The sequence below is a fragment of the Anabrus simplex genome, chromosome 13, assembly GCF_040414725.1.
Source record: "Anabrus simplex isolate iqAnaSimp1 chromosome 13, ASM4041472v1, whole genome shotgun sequence".
Taxonomy (NCBI): domain Eukaryota; kingdom Metazoa; phylum Arthropoda; class Insecta; order Orthoptera; family Tettigoniidae; genus Anabrus; species Anabrus simplex.
In genome coordinates this window covers 85,682,224-85,704,172 of record NC_090277.1, presented here as the reverse complement: position 1 = coordinate 85,704,172, position 21,949 = coordinate 85,682,224, and the positions used below count along the sequence as shown (strand labels likewise).

The 21,949-nt window shown below is 39.6% G+C and overlaps 1 protein-coding gene across 1 annotated transcript in view; it reads right to left on the bottom strand.

The window, feature by feature from the left end:
- Nucleotides 1-21,949, bottom strand: part of LOC136884952 (protein tolkin) — a 193,513-nt gene that overhangs the window by 76,795 nt on the left and 94,769 nt on the right. Inside the window, exon 2 of the mRNA XM_067157293.2 lies at nt 2,377-2,548. Coding sequence (XP_067013394.2) covers nt 2,377-2,548 — 172 coding nt within the window. The remainder of the gene's footprint in view (nt 1-2,376; nt 2,549-21,949) is intronic.

Sequence of the window (21,949 nt, the reverse complement as noted above, 5' to 3'; positions counted from 1 at the left end):
CATGTTCTGGGATCTTGTCCTCAAGGTGAACTTTTAAGGAATATGCGTCATCATAACATCCGCACGTTAATTGCGACAACGCTGAAGGACCATGGTTTCCAAATATTTGAAGAGGGTCATTGCTTGGCGGATAACGGAAGCCACAACGATATCATTGCCTTCAAAAATAAGAAGAGAAGTTACACCATCGGCCCTACTGTCCGCTTTGAAAGCCGTAAGTCGCATCCCTCAGATGCCAACCACTTGAAAAGGATTATTTATTTACCAAAAATTCCTTACTGCAGATATAAATACCAACTACAGGAAATCGAGATAGCGTGTCTGATGATTGGAGAGAGGTGAAAAGTTCCACGTTTTCGAAACAGATGTGTCTACCAGTAGACGTATACAATTACCGGCTTGAAAGCATAAATACAATTATTATTATTATTATTATTATTATTATTATTATTATTATTATTATTATTATTATTATTATTAATATTATTATTATTACACATACTAGCACCTGGCGTGTTGTATCATCCAGTGCGTGTGTGTGTGTTTGAACAGTAAGCAGATTGCTAGCCAGATAAATAAATAAATCACAGCCCTCTGAAGTGCTCGCGTGACAACTCAGTTCGTCACGAAGGAATTTCATGTCCCTCATAAACGGTTCAGGACTTCGCTAGGGGTGTACTCTGATAGTGGTGTAAACTGAGACGATCAACCATCAAGACAGTTTAAAAAAAAATTAGCGAAAGACTCACCGTACGAATTCCTAGAGTTTTGAATTTCGAACGGGCGATGAATTATTGATTATTTATGAAATACTTCCTTTCATGCAGAGCCTGCCTTGCGACAAATATACTTTTACATTATTTTTTAGAAAAAATAGGTACAGTTGAGAAATTTAGATGGAAACATAATTGTAACAATGATTTTTTAGAATCAGTAACGAACCCCCTAAGGTTCGGCGTTGATATAGACTTAGCAACAAAAATACAAATTCATGAATATCTGTGTTATGAAAACCGGTACGGTGACAATGTATAGCATAAATGATCGGAACTTTAATCCTATATAACTTCAGTTATGTAGTATTTATCGATAGGACCATTAAAAATATAAATATTTGAGAATTACATTTTAGGCCTTCGCTTAAACTTCCGTTTCACTTAGCGTGAATAAAATTATTTTTAGCCTAGACTGTAGTGGCTCACCCCCGATTTTTAACATACCGATTTTCATTAAATTTCTCTTCAGTCGTTTTCTCGTGATGCGTGTACAGACAGACAGACAGACAGACAGACAGACAGACAGACAGACAGACAGACAGACAGACAGACAGACAGACAGACAGACAGACAGACAGACAGACATTACGGAAAAGTAAAAGGTGCATTTCCTTGTTACTGTGGGCATGATCGATACAGAAATACCATTCTTTTCAAATTCTGAGCAATGTACAGACAAAACTCTTATTTTGTATCTTGTATCTGAAATGGTTCCATCCGTCTGTGGACTGCACTCCATGTACTCCGTTTTCTTGGTATTCAGTGGAAGTCTACGAGCCCCTTTCTCAGTACAAAATGGTCGATGCGTGTGCCACTCACTATTAAGAAATCTGATTTTGAAAGCTGTTTGAGTAAACTCAGTGGACTTTCCTCTTTTCATGTCAGCTGCCATATTTTTGCTAGTATTTACAGTTTTTAAATTATTGCCGCAGGAAATAGAGAATACGGTTTTTGGGACATGTGAACTTGGAGATGGTGAATATGGTTTTCCGTGGTTTCCCATTTTCACACCAGGCAAATGCTGGGGCTGTATCTTAGTTAAGGCCACCCTGGCTTCTTTCCTACTCCTAGCCCACTCATGTCTCATCATCGCATTAAGACCTATCTCTGTCGGTGCGACGCAATGCAAATTGTAAAAAAAACCCTTACCGAGGAACCCAGTCGTCGTCGTCGTCATCATCATCATCATCATCACTCAGTGATCACCGGCCCTGAAGACCACAAGTTACCTCCGTCTCTGCCTATCTAGCGCTTCTTTCTTTCAATATTCCGCTGCGTTCAACTGGTTTTGGTATTTTTTTCGCGACATCTCGCCAAAGCAGGCTTAATCTAATATGCAGGACGAATTTTTTTTCTGGTATTCCCTGTCCATTACAGGTCTAGGTACTGCCCTCTCTAGCAGCCTCGCCAAATGATCAGCCAATGGCATTCGCCTGCTTCTCAAGATGCTTTTGATCCAACATCCGCCTATCACGCTGTTTATCGCTCTGTGCCCTGACTGCAGTCTCCTGTAAGTTCCGCACCCCGCTACACACAACAATTACACGGGTTGCCTAGTAGAAGAACGAACGGCTCTCACCGTACACTAGCCTGCCCTTACCTTCTCCGCTTGCGTCCTGTTCCTCGTCCTTTCCCCCGATGTCCTCGCGGCGTTGAGGAAGGTTGCCACTCTGCACTGTGGCTCTTCATCGTACTACTGCTGTTGATCCCTTGGAGCTGCCACTCCAGCTCGTACAGGACATTGGGCACGGCGATGTCCCCGTAGAACCCGTCTGAAAGAAGAGAGAAAAGGTGTGTCAGTCCTACTTATTGTCTAGTAGTGTTACGAACAAAACAGGCTGTTTTATCGTTCTAATTTAATTCTAGGACACAGATAGGTCTTATGGCGACGATGGGATAGGAAAGGGTTGGAAGCGGGAATAAAATGACTGTGGCCTTAATGAAGGTACAGCCCCAGTATTTTTCTGGTGTGAAAATGGGAAACTACGGAAAACCATATTCTGGGCTGCCGACAGTGGGGTTCGAGCCCAAAATCTCCCGAATTAAAGCTACGTGACCCAACCGCGCAGCCACTTGCTCGGTCCCAATTGCTCTCAACCATACATAACAGAGCTGCTCAAATGACCAAATAACAGATCCACCCTCTACAATAAATTAATTTAGGGAATTAATTACCCAATAATATCAGGAACACCCTATCTAAACCGGTATTTTAAAAGAAATATTGCCAGCGGTACTTAGACGGATTAAGTTGAGTGTAAATATAAAACTTGTTTTTTCCTGTTTTGATATTTCATCCAGTGTGTTACCAAGTTTCGTGATAAATATATTTGTATTGACAAATTAGGACATTTTCTTTATTCTGGATTACTTTATGTATGTCTTTACTTTTTTCTTTCCTTAAGTGTATTTTTATAGCTGTATACAGTTCAGTATTACAGTGTGCGTGCGTAATACGTAAAACACATTGTAAAAACTTGATGTGCATTATAAGGCACTGTTTGGCAGAACAGCACAGTTCACCCCATAGAAATAAAGGCATAATAATAAAAAAAATATTGAAAATCCACATCCTTTTCCAAGTATTCGACCGGGTCAGGAATGGAATGAATGAAGCCCCCATCTAGCGGCGAGGATACGAACTCTACAGCCTGCCGAAGTGTGTCGCACTTCTCTGAGGCAATGATTAATGACTGACAGATGAAATGATATTGGAGAGTGTTGCTGGAATGAAAGATGACAGGTAAAACTGGAGTACCCGGAGAAAAACCTGACGCGCCTCCGCCTTGTCCAACACAAAATCTCACACGGAGTGGCTGGGATTTGAACCACGGAACCCAACGGTGAGATATCAGCGCGCTGCCGCCTGAGCCATTGAGGCTCTAAATAATAATAATAATAATAATAATAATAATAATAATAATAATAATAATAATAATAATAATAATAATAATAATAATAATAATATGCTGCACACTACACACGGTACCATAAAAATGGTAAATTCTTTGGAATTCTGGCTCCAAATCACAGACTTGTGGCAAAAGCTAAATAGGACGCAGGAAACAGTGGATAGAAGAACGGAAAAACATCACAGCGATTTCATGTAGAGGATTTTGGAAAATAATAATAATAAGAAGAAGAAGAAGAAGAAGAGGAAGAAGAAGAAGAAGAAGAAGAAGAAGAAGAAGAAGAGCGATTTCATTTAGATGATTGTGGAAAATAATAATAATAATAATAATAATAATAATAATAATAATAATAATAATAATAATAATAATAATAATAATAATAATAATAATAATAATAATAATAATAAGAAGAAGAAGAAGAAGAAGAAGAAGAGCGATTTCATTTAGATGATTGTGGAAAATAATAATAATAATAATAAGAAGAAGAAGAAGAGCGATTTCATTTAGATGATTGTGGAAAATAATAATAATAATAATAATAATAATAATAATAAGAAGAAGAAGAAGAAGAAGAGCGATTTCATTTAGATGATTGTGGAAAATAAGAAGAAGAAGAAGAGAGATTTCATGTAGAGGATTTTCGAGAAAAAGAAGAAGATGGGTATGTCCCCAGTCAAAGGTAACAAGTTCAAACGCCCTCTTTAAATTGTACATAACGAAGAAAGAAAGAAAGAAAGAAAGAAAGAAAGAAAGAAAGATAGATAGATAGATAGATAGATAGAAAGAAAGAAAGAAAGAAAGAAAGAAAGAAAGAAAGAAAGAAAGAAGAATATAACTCAGCCACATACATCAACTATAGAAGCGATCGAATAGTATGCAGCTACCTCTCCTAGTACTGACCACAACCAACATTGCTTAACCTCAGTTATCTCACTGGATTCCCTGTTACTATATCGTTATCGCCGTTTTTTGCCACCTTTTAAAATCTGAGAGTATTCTCGTACCGGGTTAGCAAAATAAAACGCCCGGAGAATATTTACAACAGGACTGACGCGGGATTGATGCTCATTAATGAACATCACAGAAGATGCTACAAATGGCCTCATCTCTAGAAATAAAAAGGATACAAAATTCCTGACTCCATTTCACTCGGAAACCACCGGCAGAACTCAACATGCGAAGGTCTGTAAGGATACAGATGCAGGTCCTTCTTGCTAACATTCCGACACGACGATGTCTTAATTCCCACTTGCACAGATAAACGACGTTGAGATTTCGTCGAACTTTGTCCGATGCTTTCCTTTACTCGAGAAATGTTTTCTGGTGTTCGAACCAGTTTTTGGATAGTTACGGCTTTTATTTGCTATAGACCCGGTTCCACGCCATTTTGCCACCAAGTTTTGCATTGCAGACATTGCTGGAAGTTTCCCCAAAACACTTCCCGTCTTAAACTCTTGCGAAAACAGTCCCGCACAGGTTTTCCACGAATCGTGCTTCGAATAACACTCGACAATGAACACGCGCTGTTTTATCAAGAACACTTTTTGTGTTACATTCAAGAGGTCGCTAAACACGTCTGCTCCTCTCCTTCACTCACTCACTCACACGCAATGACACAGCGACATACTGTAGTCGGGAGATGCGCACGTTCGGACATGTGATGGTGCATCGAAACCACTGCTTCAGCATTTACTGTGATAGGCAGTTCTCGTATTCATACAGTTTTACTTTCTCCACCCTATACACAATAAGGGCCAATGGCCGTAGCCGTGTTGAAGCACCGGATCTCACGAGATCTCCCAAGTTAAGCAACATTGGGCGTGGTCAAGATTTGGATGGGTTGCCACGCGCTGTTGGTGAGGGTTAAGGGAATGAAGGAGCGGAAAGGAGCTGGCCAACCTACCGTACGTAAACTCCGGCTCAGGCACACCTCTGCGGAGGTTCGGACCTGCCTTCGAGCAGGACACACCCTTACCTCATACATAATAAGGGGAAGCCGATAGGGAGTTCGAATCCCGAACCGCCTCCATCCGATAGGAAAGACATCTGACCTCAAATTCCGGTCAAGTCCTAAGTTGAAACTGAATGTTTCGATCAAATGGGAAGTTAGCGTTACTAGGAGACCCGTGCGAGAAATGTTGCATGTTCATAAAGTATGTGATGGAGTAGCCCCTGGTGAATTAAGGAATACACAAATCACTACGATATTGCCACTTAATGTAATCTTTGATTTTTTAACATTTATGGTATCCACTTGAACGGTAGCAAACGCAAGTGCATTATTTCTGTATACTGAAGAATGTTCCGGAAGTATTTTTCGGTTTTGCTATCATTCTTTTCTTAACTGATAGTCACATCATATTATAATGACATAAAATAGGCGTCCCAGCGGCCAAAATATGAAGTGGACATCAATGATGACGCGTATTTTTCTACAGCAACAGTATTTGCAAATCGCACACTTCGTACAGTTTTCTAAACTCATTTTTTAAAGAAATTGTCGATATTTTATGTAATGAGAGTGGAATTCGTCTCTGCTAATGTCTATTCTCTTTCTTTTGAATGCTCATTTGTCACGATCCGTTACTTGTGAGCGCCGCAAATGGATCTGCACTACTGATATAATATATATGATTGAGTGTACAGGGATTGATGACCAAGATAGCTTTAGTGAAAGGGAGAAAAACGACGGTTCTTATTTGCTAGAGGCAGTGTGTTTTATTTAAGGAAGGTCAAGGTCTGAGAATCGACCTCAAACTTGATAAAGTTGCGTCGAGGCGAACGAGAAGCAAGAGTTGGGAGTGAAGAATACACAAACATTCTTCTCCCTGCAGAAGAGTGAGAGTTTGTCACCATCTGTGTAATGCAATGTGCTCGCTCGAACACCTTCTGCGCTCCGCCTCGGTCTGTGAATACACAATGCAGTGACGAGTCTCTCCACAGGATGGCTGCTAAGTCCAATTGACCAAGTGAATTAAACATTTTCTCATTGTAGCAGAACCAAAGTGATGGTTGTCGATTAGCTCCAATTTAGTGGTCGTCTAGTAGGCCTACATGTTTATGTTGTTCCTTGATGAACAACATGAGCTGCTGCGAAAAATAGATCAGAAGAAGAACTGCTCTTAGAAAAGTCCGAATGAGCAATCCGTAAAAACACAAAGAAACGTTTGGTTTGTGTCTTGGTACAGTCTTCTTCTTCTTCTTTATCTGTTTACTCTCCAGGGTCGGTTTTTCCCACGGACTCTGCGAGAGATCCCACCTCTACCGCTTCAAGGGCAGTGTAGTGGAGCTTCAGACTCTGGGTCAGAGGATACAACTAGGGAGGATGACCAGTACCTCGCCCAGGCGGCCTCACCTGCTATGCTGATCAGGGGTCTTACGGGGGGGGGGGAGGATGGGAAGATTGGAAGGGATAGACAAGGAAGAGGGAAGAAAGCGGCCGTGGCCTTAAGTTAGGTAGCATCCGGGCATTTGCCTGGAGGAGAAGTGGGAAACCACGGAAAACCACTTCCAGGATGGCTGAGGTGGGAATCGAACCCACCTCTACTCAGTTAACCTCCCGAGGCTGAATGGACCCCGTTCCAGCCCTCATAGTACTTTTCAAATTTCGTGGCAGAGCCGGGAATCGAATCCGGGCCTCCGGGGGTGGCAGCTAATTACACTAACCACTACACCACAGAGGCGGTCCACTTAGATGCTTAATTAACAGAATAAAGTTAAAACTTCAAAAACATAAGTGAAAGAAGTACTGTATTTGTTCAGTGAGACTGAAAGTAATTTTTCTTCTAATGTTACCGAGCGAGTTAGCCACGCGGTTAGGGGCGCGCAGCTGTGAGCTCGAATTCGGAAGCTAGTGGGTTTAAACCCCACTTTCGGTAGCCCTGAAAATGTTTTCCGTGGTTTCCCATTTTCACACCAGGCAATTGCTGGGGCTGTACCTTAAGTAAGGCCACGGTCGTTTCCTTCCCACTCCTAGCCCTTTTTTATCCCATCCCATTTTCGCCGTAATACCTATTTGTTTTGGTGCGACGTAAAGCAAATTGAAAAAAAAAAGGAAAAAAGCGTACTCCGAAGAAATGAGTACTGCCTTTGTATTCGCCGACCCCGATGCGAGTAGCTACTGCTTGCTACATTTACGGCACAGAAAGAAGAAGATATCAAACGCTTAAAACATTTTTCTTCAATTGTTGTTGATTTTAACAGCTTCTAAGACGTCGTAAGTTTTGTCGCACCGGAGTTTTACAGCGTATTGAAAGCTAACGAGGTAGTGTTGTAACTTTTAGACGACGAACTTGGGCAAGATCGAACCTACTACCTTGGAAATAGAGGACAAGGACTAACCGACTGAATCTATGTAATGAACAACCCAGAAAGTCCACAGAGCAAGTATCTAGTGAGAGACAATTCCTAAGTGTTAACTTATAGCAATATCTGGGGCTGCTAGCAATGGAATGGGTCTTTATTCCGCTCTGCAAAGGAGCTTCTGATACTTTATCTGTGGTGGCGGTGGTGAGGGGTTGGGGGGCGCGGACTATCAGCGTCCCGGGGCGGTAATATCGACGAGCTTTATGAGGGACCCGCGGGGCCACAGATAACACACAAATATTTATTGGAAAAAGATGAAATCACACCCCTACCACATGACTGCCCTTGTTACAACCAGATAGTTATTGATAAATATATACATATACATTTCCCAGTGCCAGTGGAACAACACGTTGACCAAGGAATGTGGAGCACGGAGAGAAGCATTAAGTCAACGCTTACGAACGAGGAGGGTGAAGAATTCAATAGAATGTGGAGATTGTGCTGGAGATCAAAGCATGCGGGTGTTTCTCCTACACTGTTTTACGCCAGGCATTACCAGATTAGTTAGCCCTACAGTACACTGTGATTCATATTTGAATCTTACGATTTTCTAGCTTGCTGCTTTAACGTGTTAATGGATAGAGCTTCAATTGTACAATCAATCAACCACATACACCAGCGAGCCCTACAACGTTTATGCGTACCCCTTGGCCCTCGCTATCAAATTACTACAGGCTTCAGGAGTACCTGTGGCTCAACTCAAAGACATGACTTACGCCTTGCAATACGTATCCATGGCCAGAAGGCAGTAATGATTGGTCTTTCAATGTTAAAAGCTTAGCGAAAAATCGTGCACATATTCCAGTATGGTAAAACACATCACGTACTAGTGTTGAGGTATTAGATCTAGTAAATAATTGTTGGTAAATCTAAGATACTGAAGGCAAGTTGAACTTTAAAGCACCGATCTCGATGGCTGCAGTCGCTTAAATGCGGCCAGTATCCAGTATTCGGGAGATAGTGGGTTCGAACCCCACCGTCGGCAGCCCTGAAGATGGTTTTCCGTCGTTTCTCATTTTCACACCAGGCCGCTTTCTTCCCACTCTTTCCTATCCCATCGTCGCCATAAGACCTATCTATGTCGATGTGACATAAAGCAGCTTACAAAAGAAAAAATAACTTTACAACTTTAAATTTTCATCATCAAACGGAAATGAAACATAATTCATGCAATGGAGGATTACTTACTAAAGGCGGTGCCTTGTCGAAGGAACCGTCATCCCCAGCTTAATGTTTAATCTCATGGTAGGTGGTACATCCAAGATTTAGCATCAGCTCCTGAAGATACCTGATCCTTGGTCTTCCTCGCCCTTTCATTCCCAGAACTTTTCCCTCAATGATGTTCGTCAAGAAGCTGTTATTTCTCAGTAAGTGCCCAAAGAATCTGGACGCCCTTTCCTTCTTTATGGTGATTACTTCTCTCTTCCCTTTGATTTCATTCAGGACTCTTTCATTTGATCTATCTTCCATCCAGATAACACTCAGTATTCGTTTTCAGACTCCCCCCTGGGTGGGGGACGCAGATGAAGAATACATTGACGGCACCCCTTGCCTGTCGTAAGAGGCGACTAAAAGGGGAGACCAAGGGATGATTGTATTAGAACCATGAAACTACTTGTGATTAGTACCATCACGCGGGGAACATCATGGATCGTCTTTACTTGCAAGTAGTACCATTATGTTAGGTACACAATAGGTTTGTGATTAGTGACAACAGAGGGTGAATCAGTACGGGTTTTCCATTACCCATGGTTAGTACCATTGTGAGAAACAACACGGGTCTGGGCGTTGCTTGTGATTATACCGCCATATGAGCGACATCGTGGGTCTGCGTTGCCTGTGATTAGTACCCACTATGTGAGGAACACTATGGGTTTGCGTTGCCTATGAGTGGCGGCATTATGTGAGAAACACCATAAGTCTGCGTTGCCTTGATTAGTGCCCACTATGTGAGGAACACCATAGGTATGCGTTACCTGTGAGTAGTACCATAATGTGTGGAACATCGTGAGTCTACGCTACTTTTGATTAGAACCACTACTTGAGAAATACCATGGTTCTACATTATTAGCGATAAGTACCATTATGAGGGGCCATTGACCTGGATTTTGGATCCCTTTAGAGAACAGGCATCCTCGATTCAGGATTGTGCTTTAGAAGCAATCCCTTGGTCTATAATACTATTGTTTATGCTGGTTTCTGGGAAAGTGGGGCATTGCAAAGCGGATCCGCCGATTGTTTAAATGCATATCAAAGCATTTATTCTCCGTCATCAATGTTTTGAATCCTTGTCAGTGGATGATTCTGAACTTTTAAATTTTCATTACAATACATTTCGTCATTTGGTACCATTAGGGGCCGTTGACCTAGATATTACGCCCCTTTAAACAACAAGCATCATCTTTATTCGTCTTCAGGTTCACGTTTCCAAAGCTTCTAGCCGTTTACTGTCTTGCTTAGTTAATCTCCAGAATTCACAGCCGTATAACAGCACGCTCCTGACTTGGATGTCCAGGTGTTTAGTTTGCAGCAAATGAACGCTTGTTTGGCCAGTGCTATCCTCTTGATCTCTACGCTTGTGTAATGATTAGACCACGGATTTTTATCCAGTAATAGGTTAGAATGCAAAGTAATTTGGTTGTTAGGAGGTGTCTAGTCCGCTCTTGCGTACTATAATGAGAGTAACATCAATTCTAGGGTTTCTAATGGGCCGTACCCCTAACACGTATGCAAAACTCATAGCATTATTGTTGTGCAGATTAGACTATACTTCTTGTTCGCTACAATAATTTTGCATTCTGAAAATCGACAGGCATAAAAATACTAAAAGGCTTTGAGATGTGGTGATGGAACCTTTTGGAAAAAATAAGCTGGGTGGAGAACATGGATAATATGGATATAATCGACAGGGTTAACGAGAAGTTGCAGGTAATCAATAAAATAAAATAAAAATATAAGCATGGCTGTGAAACAGATTACTACATGGCAGTTTAATCATTGAAGTACTCGAGGGCGAAATACCTGGGAAACGCCCTCAAGGGAGGCAAAAAACGCATTTATGAAGACGTTCTTCAGTTGGACTGGTGTAGAAGATTATGAAGAAAGTAAAAGGACAGGCCAAGATAGACTCATTTGGAGAAGAGTCATCGCGTGGACCAACCAGTTGTAAGACTGAGTACATGATGATGATGATGATGAGAAATAATTCTCCTCTAGGAAAGTTGTAGTAATTTTCCAAAAACGACTTCCTCCCCCTGCTCTACAGCAACGTTACCACAGATGCCCTTTCAAGAGTTAGGCCAGCAACTTGTTTGTCCCAGCTGTTAAGTGGCTAGGCATACCTTCTAGGCGTTTTAAATGACAATACGAACGAATTTTTGTGCCCGCCATATAAAATGGCAGAAGAAAATATCAGCTGCTAATTCTACTTTGAAACCTCTATAAATGTTGTTTTGATTACGAGAAAGCATTCGATAAAGGTAAACTAGCACAACTGTGTACAGTAACTCTAGAGTGTAAGACCCAAGAAGAACATTCATCTGCCTTCATTACTACAGATGTACAATACCAACAGAACTAGGCTTGTTGGAAGGTGAACCGACTTTATGATTTTGTATAGTGAAGAGGAATTTGTAGAAATTTGACGTAAAGTATTGTGAATAATCTAATTTATTACCAGCTACTCGTTGACACCTAATGAACAGGTTTTGGTAACACTTAGATATTTTCCTAATGGATCTTCTTAAATATTTGTGGCTTATGATTTGGGTGTACATAAAAGTACAGTTTTTCTTGAAGTACTAAAGAAGACTTGTACAGCAACTGCGAGACTGAGACAACTACGTACACTCAGAGAGATTCTTAAAGTAGATTTGTTTTATAAAATGGGCGGTTTACCGAATGTCATAGGCTGTACAGATTGTATTCATATAGGCTTATGCATTCAATCTCTGGGAAGTGAAAACGCCGAACTTTTCAGAAATCGTGAAGTAATTTTTGCTTGTTCAACATTCTTATTTCCATCCAGTTTCTCCTTGTTATGGTTAGGAAATCGAAAGTCACGTTATATCCGTATGAGGGATAGATCATGAACTATTCCAACAAACCAAAATTTTATTTGTTCATAATTTATCTATTTTTAAGTTTAACGAAACCCAAATCTTGAATTATTTTATTGATGAGATATTAGAACCATAACTTTTGTAAAGACAAGTTAAGATTCAAGAAACCGACCATAAGAGACGTAACGTCATCAGTTTGATACAAAAAATGATAGACCTCGGAGCTCAAACCAGACTTGAAGAAGATAGACAGTAGTTACGTGGAGTGAAAAGCGAGCTATAAGAATAGCGTCTAACGAACACAAACTCACAACAAACAGTTATATAGTGAACTGCTCGTTACTTTAATACAAACTAGTTTAAATTGTGTTCAATGAGACTAATTCCCAGGTCATAGTGTATAGTGAGTCTACAAAGTAGGACCCAAGAAAAGCATTCACCTGCCTTCATTACTAAACATGTATAAACTTACATTTATATATACAAATAAGGAATAAGTAAACAAAACAAAAACATAAATAATCATATGTAAAGGCACAAATAAATATTATACAAATAAGTTAACAAAAATGGGAAACGATTAATGAGTAAAGAACAAAAAAGTAAGAAATGAAGAAGACACAAATAGTGTATAAGTAACTAACTAAACAAGCATTAAGCAAGTAAACAAGTAAAGAAACAAAACGCATAAATAAATAGATGACAAAAATAATTAAACACACAAAGAATTAAACAAATAATAAAACAAACAAATAATTAAGCAAACAAAGGAGTAAACAAATAATTATATGACAAATAAATAATCAAAGTAATAATAAACAAATACATAATTTTAAATATCGTGGCAATCAATTACATTTAATGAAAAATAGCATAAATACGGAGTAAATAATAACAGAAAAATATCAAGTTATTATTTGAAGTTATACAACAATATGTACTAACTAGCTTAAAGTAGAACTTATTCCATTGAATATGAGGTAGAAAGAAAGTAATTGCATATTATTATTATTATTATTATTATTAGATGGTGAGATGTAGGTCTATCTAGTTGACTCTCATGGGTGACCTACACTTGTCGGTGAGTCATGATGAGGTAGGGAGAGGATGGTAACACCCGATGTTGCCACGTAGCCTACTCCTATTGAATAGCACCAAGGGGTCTGCTCACGGCTTAACGTCTCCATCCGACGGACAAATCACCATCAACAGCGTCATATGGAATTGAATCCAGGATTTTGGTACGCAATGTAGTGATTAGGAATTGTACACCACCACCTCGCCTATCCTGTCGACCAATATTATTATTATGATTATTATTATTATTATTATTATTATTATTATTATTATTATTATTATTATTATTATTATTATTATTATTGTACCGGGCGGTACACCTCCACTCCGCTAATTTAAAATGTGCGCCAGTTGAAACTCCTCTGCTGGAGGAAGTCTGAACTTTATCTACGCTATTAATTCTCTACTTTCTCAGAAGATGTCACCACGTGGAAAATTTTGAGTTTTTGAACTGTGTCATTTTTGATGTGGTTTTGTTTCGCTTGAAGTAAGAAGTGTGAACTTTCTCTTCTAGAGGACACTACTGAAGATCAACAATAGTGCAACCTAGTGCGGAGTCAAAGAACTATTTTGTTGGAGAAATTTTTATTTCAAATGTTTGTTCTTTGCTAAATTTTTTTCAGTCTTCGGTTAAGTTGGCAATATTAACCCCTTCTTTCCCCTTGTTTTAAATCTAGCCTATCCCGAATTTCTTGAATTAATTTTCCACCAATTATGTGTTTCTTCTTAGTATTGTGTAGGGGGTTTATTGATCTACCAATAAAATCATCGCGGGAGGGTGTTTTCATTCCCCTAACGCCTAGAACCTTCTGCGAGAGTATTTAAACTGCTGATTTTAGGGTCTCCGGGCCACTTCTGTTCCATCTTTCAGTGTATAAAGTACATAGCAGGAGGCGGGAAGCGCCTCTTTCCTCGGCAGCGGTCATCAATAAGGTAATGGCCGATTAATAAATTCTTTCTTTGCTAGCTCAGCAGTTTAACTCTCGGGGCGGGTGCGAAGCGTTCCTGCTGGGCCCATAACCCAGAAGTCCGTGGATCGAAACCACGCTCTGCTACCACTTGTTACGGAGTTTTCCGTGGTAGGTAGAGGTGAAAGAAGGTGCGGGTATGAATAGGTCTCCAGCTACGAAAGCAAAATTAATTTAAAATTTAACAAGGTTATATTTTCTTTTCAAAAACAAAGCCATAACAAGCATGGCAGGTACAAAGTAGCAAATCAAAAAGGGTAGTTACAATATTTACAGGAATTGGGCATCGCGCCCTGATTTTACACTGCTTGGGCAATCAGCTCAGTTTTACCCCAAACACGAGTTTTAACAGAGGGGCAGAAAACCCCATTCATACCTAGGAGCCCTTGCTCCAAATTACACAGAAAAGCCTCCACGAGGCATACAACACTCAATTTTCAAAAGAGCCACTCGCTCTCAAAATTTAAGCCTCTCCCAGGCCACACCAAACTCCACCTTCAAGTTGTCCTCACTGGACATAGACACAGGGGTAAAATACCCAACCTACTGAGGTCTATTAAATAAAAACGGGCAATTACATGACCTCTAAAATAACAATTTGAGAGGAGGCGATCTTGCACTCCTAATACACTTGTTTTTAAAAACCTAATCTGGCTCTAGGCCACTAATGCAAGGGCTAATCCCATACTACCGAGGTGACTTTAGAAAAGAGCAATTTGTTTTACATTAACGAAGAATAGGTTGAGAAAATAAGTTCACCTCAAGACAATGTGAGTGGGAGCTCGAGAGGGTTAGCACTCTCTATCCCAATATGCAGCTTAAAAGAGAACAGAAGAAAAGATCGTTACATTTTAGGAAAAGGTTACATGGAGGAACGCTTCGCACCCGCCCCGAGAGTTAAACTGCTGAGCTAGCAAAGAAAGAATTTATTAATCGGCCATTACCTTATTGATGACCGCTGCCGAGGAAAGAGGCGCTTCCCGCCTCCTGCTATGTACTTTATACACTGAAAGATGGAACAGAAGTGGCCCGGAGACCCTAAAATCAGCAGTTTAAATACTCTCGCAGAAGGTTCTAGGCGTTAGGGGAATGAAAACACCCTCCCGCGATGATTTTATTGGTAGATCAATAAACCCCCTACACAATACTAAGAAGAAACACATAATTGGTGGAAAATTAATTCAAGAAATTCGGGATAGGCTAGATTTAAAACAAGGGGAAAGAAGGGGTTAATATTGCCAACTTAACCGAAGACTGAAAAAAATTTAGCAAAGAACAAACATTTGAAATAAAAATTTCTCCAACAAAATAGTTCTTTGACTCCGCACTAGGTTGCACTATTGTTGATCTTCAGTAGTGTCCTCTAGAAGAGAAAGTTCACACTTCTTACTTCAAGCGAAACAAAACCACATCAAAAATGACACAGTTCAAAAACTCAAAATTTTCCACGTGGTGACATCTTCTGAGAAAGTAGAGAATTAATAGCGTAGATAAAGTTCAGACTTCCTCCAGCAGAGGAGTTTCAACTGGCGCACATTTTAAATTAGCGGAGTGGAGGTGTACCGCCCGGTACAATTATTATTATTATTATTATTATTATTATTATTATTATTATTATTATTATTATTATTATTTCGTTTCGGCCTACCAAGGGCCACGTTATTTCAGCTGTCTTCTCTGGGCTTTGTTCTTTGCCCAGTGCTCTTTCATTCATTGCCGGTGTCCCTCTTTTCTTTCCTCCGTCCACGTCTTTCCCATCTTCAACTTTGGACTTTCTTGAAAACCCTGATGGTCTTTTAGTTTCCTCCTGAGTGGGTTGCGTTCTTGTATATCTTTTTTTTTTACAGTTTGCTTTAAGTCGCACCGACAGTGATAGGTCTTATGGCGACGATGGGGCAGAAAAGGGCTAGGAGTGGGAAGGAAGCAGCCGTGGCCTTAATTAAGGTACAGCCCCAGAATTTGCCTGGTGTGAAATTGGGAAACCACGGAAAACCATCTTCAGGGTTGCCGGCAGTGGGGTTCGAATCCACTATCTGCCGAATACTGGACACTGGCTGCACTTAAAGGACTGGAGCTATCGAGCTCGGCCTTAATAATAATAATAATAATAATAATAATAATAATAATAATAATAATAATAATAATAACAATAATAATAATAATAATAATCTAACAGCGATCCCCATGACCTGTAGGTTCTTTCCACCTCCCTGAACCAAGTTGGCTGGATAAAGATTCGGTTAGATAGTCGTGTTGGTTTTATTGTTAACAAATGGCCTATTATTATTATTATTATTATTATTATTATTATTATTATTATTATTATTATTATTATTATTATTATTGTTATTATTATTATTATTATTATTATTTCATAGAAGAGGAGATCCATCCTTTTGGGACCATTTTTACTTTAGTTTGCATTAAACATTGCTTACTTTGATGGCCATTCTATAAAGTCCACTGCGTGTGTTGTAGCTTTGAATGCTACAGCATTCTCTCCACACAATACAATAGCTCAAAGGATCACCTCGTGGGTGGTTAGAACTGTGTCAGCCGCTCACTCGCTACACGTATATTATATTGTATGAAGGATGATTCGCAGTATTGTACAGATAATAAGAGCACCCTTGTGGCGAGGCACATGGCGATCTTAGAGGATAGAACGAGCAGATTGTTAACTCAATAATTTTCTTGAACTTTTTATACAGTCCATGTGTGCCACGGATCTTCAGTTAATAGCTCGATTGCCTCCACCTACTTCTAGTACAAAAAAAAAAAAAAAAAAAAGCAAAATCCATCTTCACAGGGGCTATGAAGACGCGGGAGGACTGGAAGATAAATCGCAATGTTGCCAACCCAATTTCCATATAATAAATTAGGTCGTATTCCAAAATAAGCTAGAAAATCCTCAATCAGAACTAGAAAAAATAAAGTATTGGCGGTAGGCTGTCACCATTTTAACGATCGCAGGAATTTTAGGGTTTCCTTTTCGTCGATGTATTTATGAGGAATAAAAGGCAAATATTATGTGGATATTATTATTATTATTGAATATCCAAAGCGGTTTAGAACCCTATTTTACATAGTATACTAGGGTTATAGTTAAAATACATATTCAGTTTTACAACGAAATTGAATTCATGTATCTAATCGGCGGAAAATGAAGTGGATCAAGTTAATAAAATATCTGTAACAGGATGGCTTCTGAAACAAATGATACAGGGGTTTTGATAATGCCATGTTGCAATAATTGAAATGAGAGTTCAAGTCATGCCTTCTTCTTTCAAGTGCAGCACATTCAAACAGTAGGTGGTTCACTGTTTGGGAGGATCCACAGACATACATGTAGCCATCAGGACGATTGATTCCAAATCGATGAAAATAATAACCAAATTCGCCACTAACAGTCAAACATTGAGTTATTTCAAAGCTTGGCACCAACGTGTTACTTTGCAGGCGGTTAAAAACCTCAGGGAAGAATATTTCTCTGGTGACTTGGCCTCTAGTGGAAGAAGTCCAAATGTTGTTCCATCGATGGATTACGTGCTTCTTTATGAATTTTTAGCGTAGCTAGGTGACGTTTTGTCATAAGAAATGTCTAAATTAGATGTAGTCGCTGCTTTTGCCAGAAGATAATAACTTTTATTCAATACAATGTGGTACACTTGGAATGTGGGTAATAACTCGGTGTAATACGTGTCTGTGATGTGAGTAATACGAGACATAATGTAAGAGTACCGGAGTAATATTGCAAGTAAAAGTATGATCAATAAATGAACTGCCCAATGTGCCGGGATAGCTGTTCGGCACAACATTCAAATGAAAGTGATGTGTGACAAAATCAAATGCCTTTTCATTTCTTTGGATGTCTACATTAAAACCGGCCATTATGATGATTGACACATCGACATCAATATCATTAAACTTGATTAAGAGTAACGCATGAGTGCACTAAAGAGAAACATTCGACAGCTAACCTTCACCTGAGCTCGCGAGTCAACACAGCGCCATCTTATAACAGAGTATGCGTGTGACGTCACATATATAGCACAAATTTTGCTTTACTTTGAAACGCTATTTCATGAAAACTAAGTTTCATATTTTCAAATGTTATTTTTGCAACAGTAAGCCTCCTCTTTAATCTGTCAATTGAGACATTAAACATAATCGTAACTTAAATACTCTCGGAGATATACGCGTGCTACTCAAACACTGTAAGCGTCTATTTATCTTTCCATGTAGCCGTTGTTGAGGAAAGTAAGTCTACGCTAAAATAGGACAAACATTTATTGCACCGCTTACGGGTTAGGGAATGAGATAATTGTTCTTTCTTCCGTTCAATTAGCAAATCAACATGACGGAAATTATGTGTACACTGAATTTTAGGACCACAGAAAAATACTGAAGGGGAATGGAGGAATAGAAAAAATGATGATCGAATACACCCAAAAAGTCACTGTTACCATGCGAAAGCGAAGGTTAAAATTCTATGGGCATCTAGAAAAAATTAATGAGAAACGGCTAACTAAGAAAATATTCACGTACATCATTGATCTGAAATCTTCGACGAAGTGGGTGGAAGAGGTAAAAACAAGATGCAACAGAAAGTGGACTTACAATGGATAGAATAAAATTCAGAACCTTAATTCACAAACACAAAGTTTCTTTAAAGTCCACCCACTAAATGGACTGAAAAACGTGGAAAAGAATACAGCGAGAGGACGAAGAGATATTGGGAAGAGAAGAAGACCCCCCCCCAAAAAAAATTACTAATAAGTTCAAACCTGCTCCTTAGCTGGGCATAACGAAAAGAGAAGAATATAAGTAGATGTTGGATAAAATAAGCAGTGAGCACTCCTAAAACCTTATTTATTGGACCGCCCTTGTAATTTCTTCCGCGAATATATCAAAGAGCCTACTCTTTGACCTTTAACACAATCTCGTCTCATCATTCTAATGTAATTTCTTGTAATGAAAATAACTTACGTCAGCTCAACTGTTTTCCAAGAAAAGTCTTCTTTAAAGTCAATAAGGCCGGCGTTATAGACCTTGATCTACCGACCGAATAATGATCATGAAATACACGAGTCTTAATGGAACATGCGTGTGCAGTACTTTAGAGGTCGAGGGGTTGCTTACATGCAGGCGCATCAGACTAGCACGTACTCTCCAACAGCGACCAAGATTCCCTCACAATATTTCTCAACTCTTGTTCGACGTTGCTTCATTTTGGGGCAGAGAACATTGTCGTCATTTTTGCTGTGTAGAGGCTGATCCAAAAGTCCGTTAACATTTGACGAGGCAATACTACACGGAATATCGTGGGTATAAAGGTAATAATTGACATATATGATTGATATGACATGGGGTTTATTGACACCAAAATAAAGTACACATAATGACCAACAGATGGCGCTGGACAGCAACACGTCAGTGACGCCGCATGACGCCCCTATACAGTATAAAAGGAATTGTGGTCAGAGAGGGCGTGAGATGCGCCTGTAATCACGGCATACTGACGTTGCTAAAAGAGGCACTGTTAGTAGGGCTTTATTTACTTTATTCTGGTGTCAATGAAACCATATATCATGCCAATCATGTGTGTAAATTATTATCTCTCTCTAATATTCTGTGAAGTATTGTCTCGTCAAATGTTAACGAACTTTTGGCTCACCCTGTAATTTCATTGTTTTCTTTTTGAGACAACAGTCCATAGACTGGTTTGATGCAGCTTTCATGATACTCTGAAAAAATGAAAATCCACAGCCTGTCTCCAGTCTTTCGACCGGGGCAGGAATGAAATGAATGAAGCCCCATGTAGCAGCGAAGATAGAAAATGTGCCATCTGCCGAAGACTGTCACACTCCTCTGAAGCAATGATTAATGACTGACAGTTGAAATGAAATTATATTGGGGTGTACTGCTACTGGAGTACTTGAAGAAAGTCATATCCTGCGCCCGCTTTGTCCAGCACAAACCTCACAGAGTAACAGATTTGAACCACGGAACCCAGCGATGAGAGGCCGGTGCGCTGCCGCCTGAGCCACGGAGGCTCTCTCCATGCTACCGTATTCTGTGCTAATCTTTTTTCATTTCTACATAACTACGACATCTGCTCTAATCTTTTTTTTTTTTGCTAATTTGCTTTACGTCGCACCGACACAGATAGGTCTTATGGCGACGATGGGACAGGAAAGGCCTAGGAATGGGAAGGAAGCGGCCGTGACCTTAATTAGGGTACAGCCCCAGCATTTGCCTGGTGTGGAAATAGGAAAGCGCGGAAAACCATCTTCAGGGCTGCCGTCAGTGGGATTCGAACCCACTATCTCCCGGATGCGAGCTCACAGCTGCGCGCTCCTAACCGCATGGCCAACTCGGCCGGTCTGCTCTAAGCCGTTTTTTATATTCGTACCTTGGTCTTCCCCTACCGTTCTTAGAACGAGGTCCTGGGTTCGAACGAAGCCACCCCAGGAATTTTAGTTCTGGACTGCGGGCTGAAACGGAGTTCACTCAGCATCGTGAGATTAAAGGAGGAGCTGTCTGATAGGAGAGTTAGTGGATGTGGTAAAAAAAGCGAAGAATAAGGCTAAAAATTGTCACGTTGATTGCGTGTCACTGAAATATGTGTATGGGCATCAGCCGGCTGGTAGCCCAAGGCCTTAGTAGGCTGTTGCGTCACGGTATTATTATTATTATTATTATTATTATTATTATTATTATTATTATTATTATTATTATTATTATTATTACTTGGTTGATGTGACGAAGAGGAGTTTTATTCTTCTGAAAAAAAAATCAAACACCAATCATTTTACGTATGAGTGTCCCTTATTAAAAGTAGCGGTAGACAAAAAGGTCGGAGTGTGGTCTAATTGTTCGGAGCAATTTCAGAATTCCCCTGCTGGTGTAGTTGAGGAAAACCATAACAAAAATATATTCGAGGATGGCTCATCATTTCTGTTTCCCACGAATAATGTACCCTTTTCTTACTATTAAGGCAACTGATTTACTTAAGGTATGTGCGAATTTGTATATGAACGTGCTGTACTTACAATGCTAAGACAATAGTAATTGGACCGCTCTATCCACTGTAGGTCATAGTGTACAATTTTGAAATACTTCAGTTGTGTGTGAATTTGTAAATGATGATGCTGGACTTAGAATGTTAAACTGGTAGTATTTCCTATAATATTTCCTTTCCATAGAATTGCTTGTTGTTGTTTTGGGGTCATTATGTTTTAACTATAATTTATTATCGCACTACTCTAAATGATGATAATAATAATAATAATAATAATAATAATAATAATAATAATAATAATAATAATAATAATAATAATAATAATAATCTCAAAATGGAGAGAGCATACGGCTTGACAAAAAACATCCACAATAAGAAGTGCTTATCTTGGAATTCCAAATTAAAACCTTACAACACTGTGGTCAAAACAGAACGCCTGTATGCCAGTGAATGCCTGTCCATGAACTACAAGCTGGAGAAGCTAGAGGTCCTGGAAAGAAGAACCCTCAGAAAAATTATGGGAGCTGTACAAACTGAAAGCGGATGGAAACTTCGGAGTAACAAAAAAGTTTACCAGAAGGTGGAAAGAATTTCAGAGGCCATGAAGAAAAGGAAGCTGGCGTTTCTTGGACATCTATACAGAATGAACGCAAACGGACTTACCAAACTGATATTTGATTACTTGTGGAGAAAAAAGACCACTACAGCATGGATTAAGGAAAGGAAGAAGGATATGAAAAGGTTAAGCATCTTGGAAGACCAG